This window comes from Microcebus murinus, chromosome 5 (genome assembly GCF_040939455.1).
Source record: "Microcebus murinus isolate Inina chromosome 5, M.murinus_Inina_mat1.0, whole genome shotgun sequence".
Lineage (NCBI taxonomy): Eukaryota > Metazoa > Chordata > Mammalia > Primates > Cheirogaleidae > Microcebus > Microcebus murinus.
Genome location: NC_134108.1, coordinates 32,541,815 through 32,557,521, shown reverse-complemented (window position 1 = coordinate 32,557,521; position 15,707 = coordinate 32,541,815). Strand labels below are relative to the sequence as shown.

The 15,707-nt window shown below is 35.8% G+C and overlaps 1 protein-coding gene across 1 annotated transcript in view; it reads left to right on the top strand.

The window, feature by feature from the left end:
- LAMA2 (laminin subunit alpha 2) overlaps positions 1-15,707 on the top strand; it is a 583,504-nt gene that overhangs the window by 139,563 nt on the left and 428,234 nt on the right. The window contains exons 2-3 of the mRNA XM_076002974.1: positions 4,173-4,343; positions 11,981-12,093. Coding sequence (XP_075859089.1) covers positions 4,173-4,343; positions 11,981-12,093 — 284 coding nt within the window. The remainder of the gene's footprint in view (positions 1-4,172; positions 4,344-11,980; positions 12,094-15,707) is intronic.

Here is a 15,707-nt window from a genome sequence, read left to right as displayed (position 1 = left end):
GATGAAATTTTATAAAGCAACTGTTCCCTGACCACAAGGAAGGCAATTAAATTGTGAAAAGGTTAATTTTGAGTGCATGACCAATAAGTATAAGAGAAATAAATCAATGGAAAGAACTAAAGGATGGTAAATGTAAATTTTATTAGTATCTTTAGTTTTATGGGTAGAAATCTCTATGCAGCAACAATGAAGTGGTGAGCAAGTAAGTTATATCTTTTATTAAGTATTTAAATTGATAAATTCTGCCAAGGACCAGGTTTTAGTTCTTCATGCCCTGACCAGAAGTCTTCTGAGCTCCTTAAAGAGCTAAGTTCAAATTGTAGTTATCAATCTTACTAATTCATAACTTTGTACATATTTTTTATCTTCTCTGAACTGCACTCTCTCTGTCTCTAAAATGGAATTAATAAAATTTACACAATGGGATTATTGGAAGTTAAATAATAAAAAGAATAAAAAATAGCTTCTGAATCAATGTTTCTTCCACATCTATAATCTGATATAGCTGTATCATTTTTTTTCTTATTTTACTCATTTAATCCTGTGGGGAAACTGAGCTGTAATGCAATTTCTGAACATACAGTATGCAGCAAAATAATTTTGGCTGCAGTATTTTCTTTTTGGCCCATTTCCATGATTACACAGGCCTGGGAAAGTACAAGCCTGTTGAGTTCAAATCAGTACCTATAGGGCTGCACCAAAGCAAGGCATGAGGAGTCTTACCCAGACCTGCAAAACAGGACCTAAGATGGTCATGGTGAATGTTGAAGGAGGACACAGAGATCACAGACTAAAACAGATAGTGCCCTGGGGAAGTTTTAGAGGTGTTGGTAATAACCTGAGATGGCTTTTGTGTAAGCTGTCTTTCTTTGTATGGGCTAGATGGGGTTTGAGTACCTCCTAAACTCATCCTGCAGGTTAGCATAAGTAGAGTTTTGCCCACCTGAAAACAGAATGCCCAGCATGTCTCTTCCTTCTGACTACCTATTTTACTATATTATTAATTATATTTTTAAAGAACTAGAGAAAAAGATTACTAGAACAAATTATTAACAGTGACAAATAGGGAGTAGTTGTGTTGATATATATATGAACCATTATGTATATTCTATGTGTAATCTATATGTATCTGTATCTATGTACATGTCTGTACCTGTATAATTACATAGTCTTATATATTGGAACAATTATAGATTCAAGTACTCTGAGCCACTCAACATCCACATAAGCTGTCAGCATAAAGTCCATACTCATGTGCTAGTCCCTCTGCCTAGTATGTCTGATATTTTCCTTCTTCCCTTTGTCGACCAGATAAACCTCTATTTCTCTTTCAAGATTCAACTCAAACTCACTTCCCACAATAAACCCATCTTAATAATCTTTTCATTCCCAAATATTTTACTATCTGGCATAACATGTGCTCAAAACATATCTAATGAAAGAATAATTGCATAATTAAATGCAAAATGGTGATGAATAGCAGAAGAGAAGATCAGGAAAAACCTTATTTGTTTAATTACATATTATTCACTAACCTAGAGAATAAAATTTTTAAAATAGAGTATGATCTGGAGACAATCTAATTATTTTTATATTTGTAACTTGACAAAGTTCATAAAATGATTAGCAAAGTTTCCAATAAGCCTTGTATACATAGAAAAAATAAAAATAAAAAAGGTAATAACTTTTGTAAAGTACTTGACCTTTTATAAAACACCACACTACTTCATGAACTAAATAATTGTTTTATGAATGGCTAATATTTCTCTGACCAATGATCATTTTAGCTGACCTTACATCACATTGACAGAATGTCTCATTGTGTGGGAGCCAGAGAGCACAGAGATAAGGGAGTGGAGTGGGGGAGATAAATTTATCAGGAATAATGAATGAGATAGTGACAGCAATTAAGTAAAAAAAGTACATACTGAACTCCTGGCGAACCAGGAAAAACTGTAAACCTCAAATAACTATTAGTTGGAGAAAAACACAAAGCAGGAGGGGCAGAAATCAGAGGGGTTTTATTTAGAGACTTGTGAGTGTGAGTAAGGAAGGGAGGGAGAGAAGAAGATTGTTTGGGTGCAGCTGTTTGGGAAATTCTGAGAGTGAGACCAGAATCAAAGTGTCATCTGGTCTTATGAATTCACTTTTTGAAATTTTGAGAATGATTACAACAGAGATTTAAATTACTTGTTTTCAGTCAATTTTTTAAATTTTTAAACCTAATCTAGGATTTGTTTTGTAAAATTAGGATTCAGTCAAAAGGCCACACTTAAGGATCTAGAAGGTCACATGTGGCCTTAAGGCTGCAGGTTCTCCACCCCTGGTAGGTGGATGGACTCTGGAGCCAAATTGCCAGGGTTAACATGACAGCTTTGCTACTTGCTAGCCATAATCCTGGGCAAGTTATTTAACACATCTGTGCTTCCTTAAAAAAATAGAGGTGATTGTAGTATATAGCTCATGTGAATGTTTATGTAGCAAATTAATTAGTACATACAAATAAAAAGTGGTGGAATAGGGTCTGACATCTGGGCACATTATAGACATTCAACAATGCTAGTAGCTGTCATCATCATCGTCATCATTATTATATGCAGTTGATGCAGAAGAACATTTATGAGGCCAACATTTATAATTCATGTATTCATTCATTTTACAAATATATTGAGTACCTAGTCTGTCCCCAGCATGTGTCAAGCTCTGAAGATAGGTCAAAAAACATTAATAAATTCAAAACTCGAGGGATCTCAGTAAAACATCAGGCCATAAGATTTAGCCAGGAAGGACTTTCTTTTAGAAGTTGAATTGATATAGACCTACTTGGCACATTTATAGAGCTGAGACAATCTAGATAGTTAGCTTCCTTACAAAAATTGAGTCAAATTATCCATAATCTTGAATGAACTTTCTTCAAGAAGAGATTTTCATTTCAAGAGTGGCTTTTGATGAGTAACTTTACTGTACTGTCATTGACAAGACGTATATAAAATGCAGATGCTAGATATATATGAAGCATATTTAACATTAAGTTATAGGAAGTGAAGATCCTGAATTGGGCTCTTGGATGGAATGAAAAATCTCACCAGCCCTACACTTAGATGGGTATCTCAGGTTGTATCTATGCAAGTCAAACACTTCTATTATAATTAAGAAATAATTTCCAGTATATCATCATGGACTACTGTGATGATTTGTTACTTGCAAGGTGTTGCTATATAATATTCCTGGATAACATAGAAAGCAGTAAAAAAAAAAAAATGTTTTTCCAAAATATTTTATCATTCTCTATCTTCTCCAGTCTGAAGATAAAGGAGTTATAACAATCATTTACACTGCATGATAATGGAGCATAAAATGAACATGAGAAACATAGATACACATAGTTTGCAGAATCCTTACATGTGATTATAATTTAATACTAGATGTAAAATAGCTGAAGTGGGAAAAGGAAGATTTAGTGAGGTTGTTTACCAGTAATATTAATAGAAGATTTTTTTAAAAGTGTATGTTAGAGAAAGGACCTTCTTTCTTTGTTTTTTTGTTTTTTGTTTTTTCAACTTCTTAAAATTTTTTTGTAGAGATAAAGTCTTGCTATGTTGCCTAGGCTAGTCTTGAACTTCTGGTCTGAAGTGATTCTCCTGCTTTGGCTTCCCAGAGTGCTGGGATTACATGTGTGAGCCACTACACCCAGCTGAGACAGGATCTTCTTTCTAATTAAATATTAGAGGCTAAAAGTTAACAAGATAGCCTTAGACTACATATTTAATGCCCAGAAAGAAAAAAATGATGTTCTTTTGGTAACACTGGTATTGGTGGAGAGCAGGCGTCCTTAAACTATGGCCCGTGGGCCAGATGCAGGTGTTTTTGCCCATTTGTTTTTTTTTACTTCAAAATAAGATATGTGCACTGTGCATAGGAATTTGTTCATAGTTTTTTTAAAACTATAGTCCGGCCCTCCAACAGTATGAGGGACAGTGAACTGGCCCCCTGTTTAAAAATTTGAGGACCCCTGATGTATAGTATTGAATTAAGTCAGGTATTTACTACTAATTATTTTATTTTGGATTATTTTAATGCTCTAAAAAAATCCTATTTTAATTGCATTTTAAAATACAGCAAAATCATAACTATTTCTGATCCAAACATTTTCATTTCTCCATCTTTTTCAGGTTTATTCCCTGCTGTCCTGAATCTTGCTTCTAATGCCCTCATCACGACCAATGCAACATGTGGAGAAAGAGGACCTGAAATGTATTGCAAATTGGTAGAGCATGTACCTGGGCAGCCTGTTAGGAACCCCCAATGTCGAATCTGCAATCAAAACAGCAGCAATCCATACCGTATGTATTTTAGTTCTGATTTATATGGCACTGGGTAGGATCTATAATTGAGAGATTTTGAGGGACAATTGCATTACATTCAAATGACTCGTGGTCCTAAGAATTCCCAGAATTTCTCTTCCACTATGAGCCTCTTTATAGCTCCTCTCTGTCATTCAACAAACATTAGAGTTCTTTATGTGTACCAGGTAGAGTGATTGGAGGTTCTCAAGCTTAAGACTTGGGGCAGTCATTAGATTTACTGCCTCCAGAATGGTATCTGATGATGTGGTTATGAACTTGGGCTTTCTTTAGTCATTCATTGGTCACTTATGTGCCAGGGCCTTTGCTTGAGATGCAAGAGAAATAAGGTTGGGCATGGTTGTTGGCCTCAACTAGTGAGCAAATGGGCAAGAAGCTGGTTATTGCTACATAGTGTGGTAAGTACAAAGCAAAGAATGAGTAGATGGACCTGAAGAAGAGAGGGGAGGGTCACAAATTTGGTCTTGGTGTAAATCAAGGCTTACCAGTAGAAGTCTTGTGTACTCTGATAACCAAGGACAAGTAGCAGCTGAGCAGAGAAAGAGGTGAGAGAGGAAGAGAAGAAGGCATGCCACGAAGACAGATCAGAATAAGACAGAAAACTACTTGCTCTGGGAGCTACAAGTAGTTAGGAATAACTAGAACTGAAAGTGTCAGAGGGCAGAGAGTAGAGAGGGGTATGATACAGAAGGCTGGAACCAAATTATGAAGGTTTCTAAAAACTCTAGGAGGAGTGTGCTAGGGAGAGGCAATCATACAAAGCCCTCTTGCTGACCTCTGAACCACACTGATATCTCAGACTCATTCGTTTATTTATTCAACAAGCATTTGAACCCCTACTTCTAGCAATACATTGTACTGTAACATAATGCCAAATCATATGTAGCCCTTGATTTAGGGGACCTAGATGGGAAATAGAGGAAAGAGAAAAGTAAATTGAGTGCTAAGAGAACATGTGGGTTCCATGTAGATGCTATGGTCATCTAAGCTTCCTGGAAGAAAGTATCCATATACTGAGAAAGTATGCGTTAGTAAGATTAAAGGACAGCAAAGCATTATAAAAGGAAAAGCATGCATAAATCTTTAAGGTATAAAACATCATGATACATTCAGAGAACTATAAGTAGTTTAGGTTAATCAGGCAAGAGTTTGTATGACAAAGGAGAGAATGGTATCAGATAATTTTAGAGATGGAGGTTGACTTAGAGAAGTACATCGGCAAATCATTAAATATATACCTATATATTGAGGAAGTTAATAAAGTGAATATTTAATGCCAATTGAGGTGAGTTATGATGAGGATAAAGCTTTATAATTATATTATTTTTAAATTTGCTCAGTTATCCTTTTCTCATTTCTTTCTCTTTATTTAATAGACTTTATTTGTTAGAGAAGTTTTAGGTTCAAAGCAAAACCAAGAGGAAGGTACAGAAATTTTTCATATACTCCCTGCCTCAACACATGTGTAACCTCCCCATTATCAATTTTCTCCTCCAGAGTGGTACATTTTTTTTTACAATCAGTGAAACTACATTGACACAACATTATCACCCAAAGTTCATTGTTTACATTAAGGTTTATTCCTAGTGTTGTATTAATACATTTTATGGGTTTGGCCAAATGAACAATGATATATGTCTACCATTATGGTTCATACAGAGTAGTTTTATTGATTTTTTAAAAAAATCATAAAACTTATGGAAGTTTTCTCCCATAAAAGGAAGAAAGCTTTTTCTCCCAATTTATATATTTTTTTATCTTAAAAAACTGGAAGGCATTGTGCATTTTCTTTGAGCTGATAAAATGGAATGCATAGTCCCTATATGATATAATATAGGGATGTGGAAAACATTAATATATTTGGGGAATTGGGACTTTTGCGATTAAGACTGGTGGTCTTGGATATCACAGAATGTTAATGGCAAAAGTTAAAATACCAAAGAAGGCAACTATCAGAAATCTTCCTTACCTATTAATGACTCTGGTTAATTCCTAGAATGTAGGTTGCTGTAGTATGGGTATAGGATTGGGGAGTGCTGGAGTGTTTGCTATTTCCTATACAGAATGATGAGAGCAAAAGACCTGTCAGAGCCCTGGAGAAACTGTAAAAGCTAAGGGAATTTGAGTAAGTAGAATCAAGGAAGGCAATGAGGAGAAACAGATTTTAAAGAAGGAAATCAGAAAATGGACATTATGTATGTGAGGCGGGAGAGAACTTTAAGAAGAAAGAGAAAGCAACAGTGGTAAGTGCTTCCAAGATAATGAATGAGAAAAATGTAAAATAGATTTCCCTTGATTTTGATGATATGAGCATCCATTGGTCACTTGGTTAACACAATCAGTAGATCAATGATGATAAAAGCCATGTTGAAGAGTTGACAAATGAATGCTGAAGAAGAGGGAAGTGTAGGAATATGCTCTCAAATATCCTTGATGTGAAACAGAAGGGAGGACTTTGACAGAGGAGGATGTGGTGTTGCCAAGGATTTCAAAGACAAGATATTTGAGCAGGTTTAGGTGCAAAGGCGGAAGGCCAGGGAAGTTGAAGACAAAGTGATGAGGGGGTGATGTCTCTCCAGAGGTAAAAACCTGTGGATCATTAATCACAGGTGAAAGGCTTAAATTAGGAATACATACCTTTTAACTGGCCAAATCAGAAAGAAGGGAGGATGAATAGGGGCAAGAGAAGAAAGTATTTAGGATGGAATTCTTATTTGATGGTCTTGATTTCCTCCTTAAGATGTAAATCTGAGTTATCTACTGAGATTAGCCTCAGAGATTTAGATTAGCCTCTTAGGAGAATAGGAGGAGATCATCACTGTGCCATAAGAACAAGGTGAAAATTCCATATGGAATAAAATAGAAGAATCAAATGTTTGGACTGATCCTCGTGGAACATTACAGAGAAAGTGGAAAGAAAATTAAAGCAAAGGCCAGAGAATAAATGAATTGATTATTTATGAGTTTTAGGTTCATTAGGGAAGAAGATGAAGCCTGATGGAGGGAAATAGCCATTGGTTCAGAGACTGGTAGATTTGATGATTTCCTGGAAAATGTGAGAAAGCCTGGAGGCATGGACGTGGTGGTGGGTGGGTGCACTGGAGTGTGCAGAAGTATGTTTAATGTGGCTGGGCAGAGAGGGAGAATTAGAGAGATAAATCATGTAAAATCATAAATATGTGTATATGTATGCATATATATAAATGTGTATATATTTATTGAATAGATATTAAAATAATATATAATATTATATATTATAACATTAAATATATTTATGTAAGTAAATATATATTTACACATGTTAACATACATTTATACAGAAAAGGAGAGAAAGAAGTAAATGTGTACAATCATAGAGACAGGATGGAAGGATGATGGGAAGATTGGGGTGAAAAATAATTGAGTGGAGATTCTTGGTTGGAAAAATGGAGGAGATGCATTTGCCAAAGTGAGTCCAAGAGATACTCTGTCACTGACTCTCTTCAAAGTTCTATTTTCAGGGTCTCTTATAGCTCAGTGGAAGACAGCCATATTTAGGCCATCTCACCCCATGTTTTCACACTGAGACCAAAAATGAATAAATTATTTCAGTTAAAGCAAGATTCATATAAGGTATATTTTGTATTTCCCCATTTTTATTTACTTTTAGCATTTTTTTTAACTTATCACAGTCTGGGTTTATTTTCATGTGATCATTTTAAATGACCAGCTTCATTGCATTTCACAATTATGTTTTGGTACTAGAAATTTAGAAAGACTAAAACTCCACAAGAATAAAAATCTAGCAGTAAACCACATGAATATATTTTAGTAAAAGTTGGAACAACAAATGATCAAATTCTACAAATTCAGTGAACTCCTAGAATAAATCTGGAAGGTCTGCACTTAATTACCATGCAAAGAAAATGAAATTTGAACTTTCTGACTGTTAATAGATTGTGCTTTCCAATTAAAAATTAGCAATTTGAAAGGTTTACCTCATCAACGACTCCCTAGCCAGTTTTCAGATGCAGTTAGCCCTTGGATTGACTTGCACAGTTATCCCCTGTTGAGGATATTATACATTTCTATCTCCTTTTAAATAAGGGAAATATGCCAACAATTCATCAGTATTTGCAAATTAATTATGATTAAACTTTCATAATGGGGATTATGGTTAATTGTTGATTCATTTCCCAGTCCTTTTTTTTATGACTAATTCTCACATCAATTTGACCTGAGGTGGCAGATATCAAAATTTCCAATTAGACAGCCTCTCTCACAGTTACTTAGGAGCCATGAATTTAATTTGAAAATGTGGTTGTGTTTGTATTTTTCTATCACATATTAAATACACAATCTGTAAAGAAGATCCAGGGAGACGTTTGGGGAATGTTTTCTGTGATATTTATTTTTCATTAGAAGCGATGCCAGTAATATATCATTTATATTTCTGATTCCTAATATGCCAATTTCAGCACCTACTTATGCCATCAGGGGCATTTATTTGATATTTGGTTATGCTTCTGGTATTTGCTGTCATTATAAAGACCTGACACCTTCCCAAGCTTCAACAGAACAATTTAACTAACGCTAATTATTAAATATATTCAGCAATTTTTGCTTTTCATTAATGAGGCATCATGCCTCATCTCAGTAGAATACTATGTGATAAGACTTGGTACAAAGTCCATCCTGCTGTTTAGTTGAATTAAACAATTTACCAATATAAATGGAATATTTTTGTCATGTCCTATATGCTCATATTAAGATTTAGAAGATGAATATACACATGTAGAATACTAATATCATACTAAGTAACTCAAAGTCATAGCATTTATGTTTTCAGTTAAAATTTATAGCAGGCTATGTAAGTAAAATTAATATGTAATACAAATGTTCACAAATTTGAAAATGGCAAATTTAGTGAATATTCAGTTTTTAATAAAAATTTTTCTTTTAAAGATTTTTTCTTACTATCAGATTCCTATTGCATTAAGGACTTACAAATCTTTCATTAAATGTAATTTGTCTTAAATTAAGATTCAGAACAGTGTACACTTTGAACAGATGTATAATTTATTTTACATATGTGCATAGTAATAGCTAGAATATTAATAGTTATAATGTTCATTGGTAATCCTGTGAGTAAAGGGTCACCATAAAGGATGCTTTCAATGGTCCATGGCAAATTAGGAAAATGAGAACGTTCTGTATTTTTCATGAAAATAAAAAGGATATATTTGAAAGAATCCTTCATTTTGATATTATGGTTTTTAAAAACTGTTGTTGGCTTTTAAATGTCCTTTATTTTATAAAATAATAGTGATGGTAATAGTAAATGATAAAAGTAGATTAGAGGTTATTACTACTTGGAAAAATGAAAAGCTAGAAGGCCTATAAGCAATTCTACAAATCAATCTCACGTAATTTTTCTCTTTTTAATTTCACTTTTTGTCTAAAGGTTAGAATCTGGAAGCCACTGCTGTGGGTGGATTTTGTTATTCTTATTTCAGAGATGACACACAGAGTTTAAGTGATTTGTCCATGGTCAGTTAAGTACCAAATGGTAGAGTCAGGGGGAATATCTATCTCCTTATAGGCCAACTCTTCATAAGTCTGGATCTCTTTCATTACCATGGTATTAGAATACATGGCTAGATTGCTGTATTATGCAGGTAAATTGAAAGTCCATGGTTGTTCCTCAAAGTGACATGATTTGTTCATTATTTGAGGTATTCTTTCAATTTAAGAAAGAGTTGTGTTCTAATCTAAAAGGTTATTCATAGTCTATTCATTTGAAACATCTTCCCAGAGAATTAGTTTTAGAAAGTTCTCAAGACTGACACCCAAAGTGTATTTAATCCCTAACAAAGAGAAGAGCACCAGGGAGGGTCACCTCTACTTTTTTTATGTTCCTGTGGGAACATGTGCTAAATTCTTCCAAGTAAGATGTTAAGAACCAAAGTACCCTTACTGTAGGCCTAGGAGTAGAAATAGAACATCAATAACCTCATTTCTGCCATTCTCACCCATCTGTGAGTGAGGCCTGCTAAGAAGAGGAGAAAAGAAACAGAACTTGTGTTACTTGGAAAATGAGAAACAAATATTTCAGACAAGAACCAATGACTAGGAACCAAACTGTACTGAGGGCAGCCCAGGGGTGGCTTTTGTAAGATACATGGAGCTGAGTTGGAAGAGGTGAGAATCTGAGGTTTGAGGACTCTAAGAAGGAAGAAAGCTGTAACAAAGGTCTGTAGGGGTGGCAATGACTGTCCAGGCCCCCTCTTTTCTATTTCCAATCTTCCTTTGGATTCTCACAGTAGTCCTGGTCTCATCCACTTGGGGTAAGGGTGAGGGAAGATCCATGTTTTGTTGGTAGGATGGAGTTTTGTACCATCATCTCCCTCCTTGCCATTATTGTCTAGATTCCTAGAGTTAGTGATTATGGGAACAGGATGGAAGGTTTGGGATATTTTTCATTATATTATTAAATAGTGGTAGAAAATTGGCAAGTTAAAAACTGGCTGCAAAAACCCTCTGTAGGAGCCTAGCAAAAACTTCCCCATCACACTCCGAAGGTTTGCTGAAAAATCAACTGACGAAAGACAGATTAATAGAAAAGGCATACAACATTTATTTTAATGTGCACAGCACAGGGGAATCACACGAGGATGATTATGTCAGTAGTACAGGTGCTTATATAATATACCCTTCTTCATAGAAGAGATAGAGGAAATATGGCAATTTGGGGGATAGTAAATAATTTTTAGGGGAATTCAATGGGCTTGGATAACATACAGTGGCCTAGGACAAATTCTGTGGGCCCACAAAACAGATAAGGTTTGTGACAAAAGTCTGTCCAAATGTATTGACAGACTTCAGTCTTTTTTCCTGCAATATGATTTAAATTGATGAAAACTTAGGGAAAGTACCAAAGGTAACTGTTTTCTTCATGGCGGGTCCAGACTTCAGGTGGATAAGGGAATATCATAGTAAAATTTCTTCTAGTGTCTGCTGCTCTCCAGGGGCCTTTAAATTTAAAATAATCAGCATACCAGGGTGCCATATTTGGGGATATCAGTTTCCAAGTCCTAACAGCTCATAGGATGGATTTAATGGCATTTGATATTAAAACCAGATATATACTGGATTGCCCAAGCCTTGCTAATAATGAATGTGTCAGAAGGGCAAATCGTCAAGTACCTTTCAGCCGCAATTCAGGATTCTACGTTTCTGTTAACAGAGTTGATGGCATACTAGTGCTGCCTGAAATAGTTTTTAGGTTTTTTTGAATGATTGACACATCAATTAGATTTCAATATAATTTCTTTACATTTAATTTCTACAGTTATCTTTGAAGTTGCCCATTTGACTTGGTGGCCAGAGTGCTGAGCAGCTTCTTCTCCTATAGCCTAAAGCATTTAACCATTTCCTACTACCTGGCACAGGGCTAGGAAAAAGTTGTCATTGAATAAATTCTGTTGAAGATATGAATTGATCTCTTTTTGTACTATTTTAATGTTTGATGTCCACATGATGATTGTTTTAACTTAGTTTCACTCTTTAACAAACCAGCTATAAATTAGTTACATACTGTTTTCTCCTCCTTTCACCTGGTGCTGCTGACTCAATAGAGAGACACCCGATTACAAATGCTATTGATGGAAAGAACACTTGGTGGCAGAGTCCCAGTATTAAGAATGGAATCGAATACCATTATGTGACAATTACACTGGACTTACAGCAGGTATAGTATCTCTTTTATGTAATTTTCCACTTTTGAAATTGTATCTTGCATTTGCTATTTGTTTAGTTAGTAGTTCCTGGGTGAAAGAATATTCTTTCTTATTACTCTCCATTTTTTTTTTTTTTAGTTTATCCAGGACTTTATTAGCTGATTAAGAATGATCTATAATGAAACATATCTTTTTTTTTTATTACCTCACATTATGAGGGTACAAATATTGTTAGGGTTACATATCTTGCCCCTGCCTCCCCTCCCCCACCCCACTATGCCAGAGTTTCAAGATGTCCAGCCTCCAGGTGGTACACACCAAACCCACCGTGTAAGTACATACCCTTCCCCTCCTCCCCCCTTCCACCTGCCCACCTCCCAATAACAGAGTTTTTTTTTTAGACACTTTGGTTACAGTGTATATCTTTGCCTCTCCCTAAAAAGGGATAGAGAATCCCTTCCCCCCCACAATGCTCTCCACATCCTTAAGATGTGGTCTCCCCCCCAAATCCCTGTTGAACACTACCATTTTTTGAACACCATAGTTTTAGTCAGTCAGTACCAATTTGATGGCTAGTAGATGTGTAGCCCATTTTCCAGATCTTGTGTCGTCTCGCTTTGTATTACGGGCTTAAACTTAATCCAGGATAGCATAAACGGTGCTAGCTCACTGTCGTTTCTTAGGATTGAGTAATATTCCATTGTGAGCATATACCACATTTTAGTTATCCACTCATGATTTGACCAGCACTTGGGGAGTTTCCATGACCGTGCAATAGTGAATTGTGCTGCCATAAACATTCGGGTGCAGATGTCTTTATAATAGAGTGACTTATGTTCTTTTGGGTAGATGCCCAACAATGCTGGGTCAAATGGTATTTCTATTTCTAGCTTTTTGAGGTATCTCCAAATTCTTTTCTCCAAATTCTTTTCCACAAAGGTTGCACTAATTTGCAGTCCCACCAGCAGTGTAAGAGTGTTCCTGTCTCTCCAAATCCTTGCCAGCATTTGTTTGTTTTAGGATTTCTTGATACAGGCCATTCTCACTGGAGTTAGGTGATATCTCATTGTGGTTTTGATTTGCTTTCTCTAATGATTAGAGATGTTGATCCTTTATTTTCTTGATCCAATGAATAAAGGGCCCTATTTATCTGGCATATTATCATTTAAAAATACTTGGCATTTACTTCTAAAGCACAACCAAAATGGATGTATGGGAAGGATTTAGAAATGTATTAGCAGCTGACTCTGTTTTAACTAGTTGGAGTTAATGAAAATACTGATCAACAAAATTTTACATAAAGACAATATAATAGTATCATTTTTAACGTTTAAAATAATACAGTGCTCCCATTCTGCCTATGTTGTGTGTCTTTAAAGGTTTTTGGATAATAAGGCTCTTGAGTAAATTGCTTCTTGTTACTGAAAGTTGAGCAAACTTGCACAGTTGGTTTCAAATTAAACTTGGGCCACTAAATGAGGTAACGGCCTTTGTAATTATATAAAATTGATGTTAGAAGTTGTTAGAGTTTGTGTTGTGTAGGCCTGACTGAGTGCCTTCTATGCTTAATTCCTTTATTCTTTCCACTCGCACTATTCAGCTCAGGCTGAAGTTATTAATCAAGAGTCACCATCACCTTAAATTATTTAGGCTTGCAAATAGGATGAAATCCTGGACACATGTTCCCATGTTTTGCTGTTATCTCAAAAACAAAGGCTGATTTAATTGGCTGGAGGCTGAGACTGGGGCATTGAACTTAAATGACCTCTTTAATTCAGCCTATCTCTCTTTCAGTCTCTGGCTTCAGCATAATAAAGGCCTTCAGCCACTTCTCCCTGGGCCAGCGTGTAGATAGACCATCAAGGGAGTTTGGGCTAGTACAGGGGTGATGGGCAAGATAATCGATGATGGATACTATACACTGTAGAGGTCATGATTTTCAGAGGCTGCCATAGTGTTGGGAAGCACCAGCCAGTGGGCTAGATCGGCAGCAGACATTTCTCTAATACCAGATATTTGCCATCACGAGAACAACCTTCCTCCCCCAGGGTCTATATCCATTTTGGTGAAGGCTGTATACATACAAGAGCCACAGATAGCTGGCTGGAAAGCAAGCAAGCTGATGGGTCTCACAGCAGACCTGCTTCCGTCCACCTGGGACCCTCAGGACCTGAGCAATGCCGTGGCATCAGAGGCTCAGTGCTGCAGCTTAAATTGCCAGGTGGCATGGATTTACTTCTACCCAGTATACAGCAGCTCTGAGTTAATAGTATTTCCCAAGAAGTCTCAGAGCACTATCAGGTAATGGCAGGACAAACTACCACACTGATCAATCATGTTTTATGTCAATTAATCCTGTGTGCGCATTCCCTGGGGATCCTGGCCTTAAATGGACTTCATTCCCTTCCTGATAAAAGAAACTTGGTCCTTTATCAGTCACAGCAGTTCTTCCCCTTCATATGATCATTGGAAGCTTCCAAATCAAGAGGGAGTCTGCTGTCCATTGACTCAGGTCATCTGGGATAGGGAATCAATAAATTGTGATGGTTTATTGCTCTGTTTTACTCTCCATTTATTCTTTTAGATTGCACATAAAGCAAGGGAGTCAATTATTGATATAATTTGCACAAATCATCTATACTGCTCTTTGAGTTCAACCACAATATTATTTACCTGTTATCAAATATAGCAGCATTTTTCCTTCTAATTTACAACTGGATGGTGCAATTGCAAGATTTTACTAAATCATTTTTATCTAACTTGCCTGTTATTAATTCAGCAAAGCGTTCACTTGAAAGCCCATTTTTCAATAAAGCATTTGTATTTTCCTGAGTTTGCTTTGCAGCCCCCCTTGTCCATTTCCACACAGTATCTTAAGAATTAAGTGGGTTTTTTTTCCTATTTTCTCTTCCTCCCATTTAGTTTAATAAAGGTAAGATGAGTGAATACTATAAGGTATCTTTTATAGTTCAGTTATCAAACAAGAGTCATAACAAGTGTTTATAACCCAGGTCCACTTGACTCCAAAGTCTGAAATTCACCAAGTAGGGTTGGTACAGAGTATATGTGCTCAAATGGTCCCATATTCCAGGATGGTGTCCACCAATATCCTTATTTATTACAACCTTCTCCTATTTCCTGAAATCAATCTACTGTGTGGTTAAGAGAAGGGGAATACAAATAGTCTATAAAATGAAATACATCCTTATTTCTACCTGACTCTTGGTTTTAATTTAGTGATTTATTTAATTATATAAAAAGTTGGAAGGTTTTGTAATCAGGTCCTATAATGGAGTTCCTCAGATAAGAAGGCATCATATACTTCTCATTTGACCTTGGGCTTTGGAATAGCAAACTGTGGAGCATGTTCATAGTAATTATTCAACTATGGAAAGTATATTGTCATGCATTGGCAACAGAGAAAATGTGGGCATCTTTATTATGTCATTTTTCACAGCAAATCTACAAGCCAGCTAGTATTATTATTTCTATTGAATAGTTGCAGAACACTGAGACAGAAAAGTTAAGTGACTTGGCTTCTTTACAAATCTTATTATGGGCAGTGCTGGGATTTCAGCCCCAATAGTGTAAATCCAGACTCCAAACTATGCCAGTGTTTCTTAAA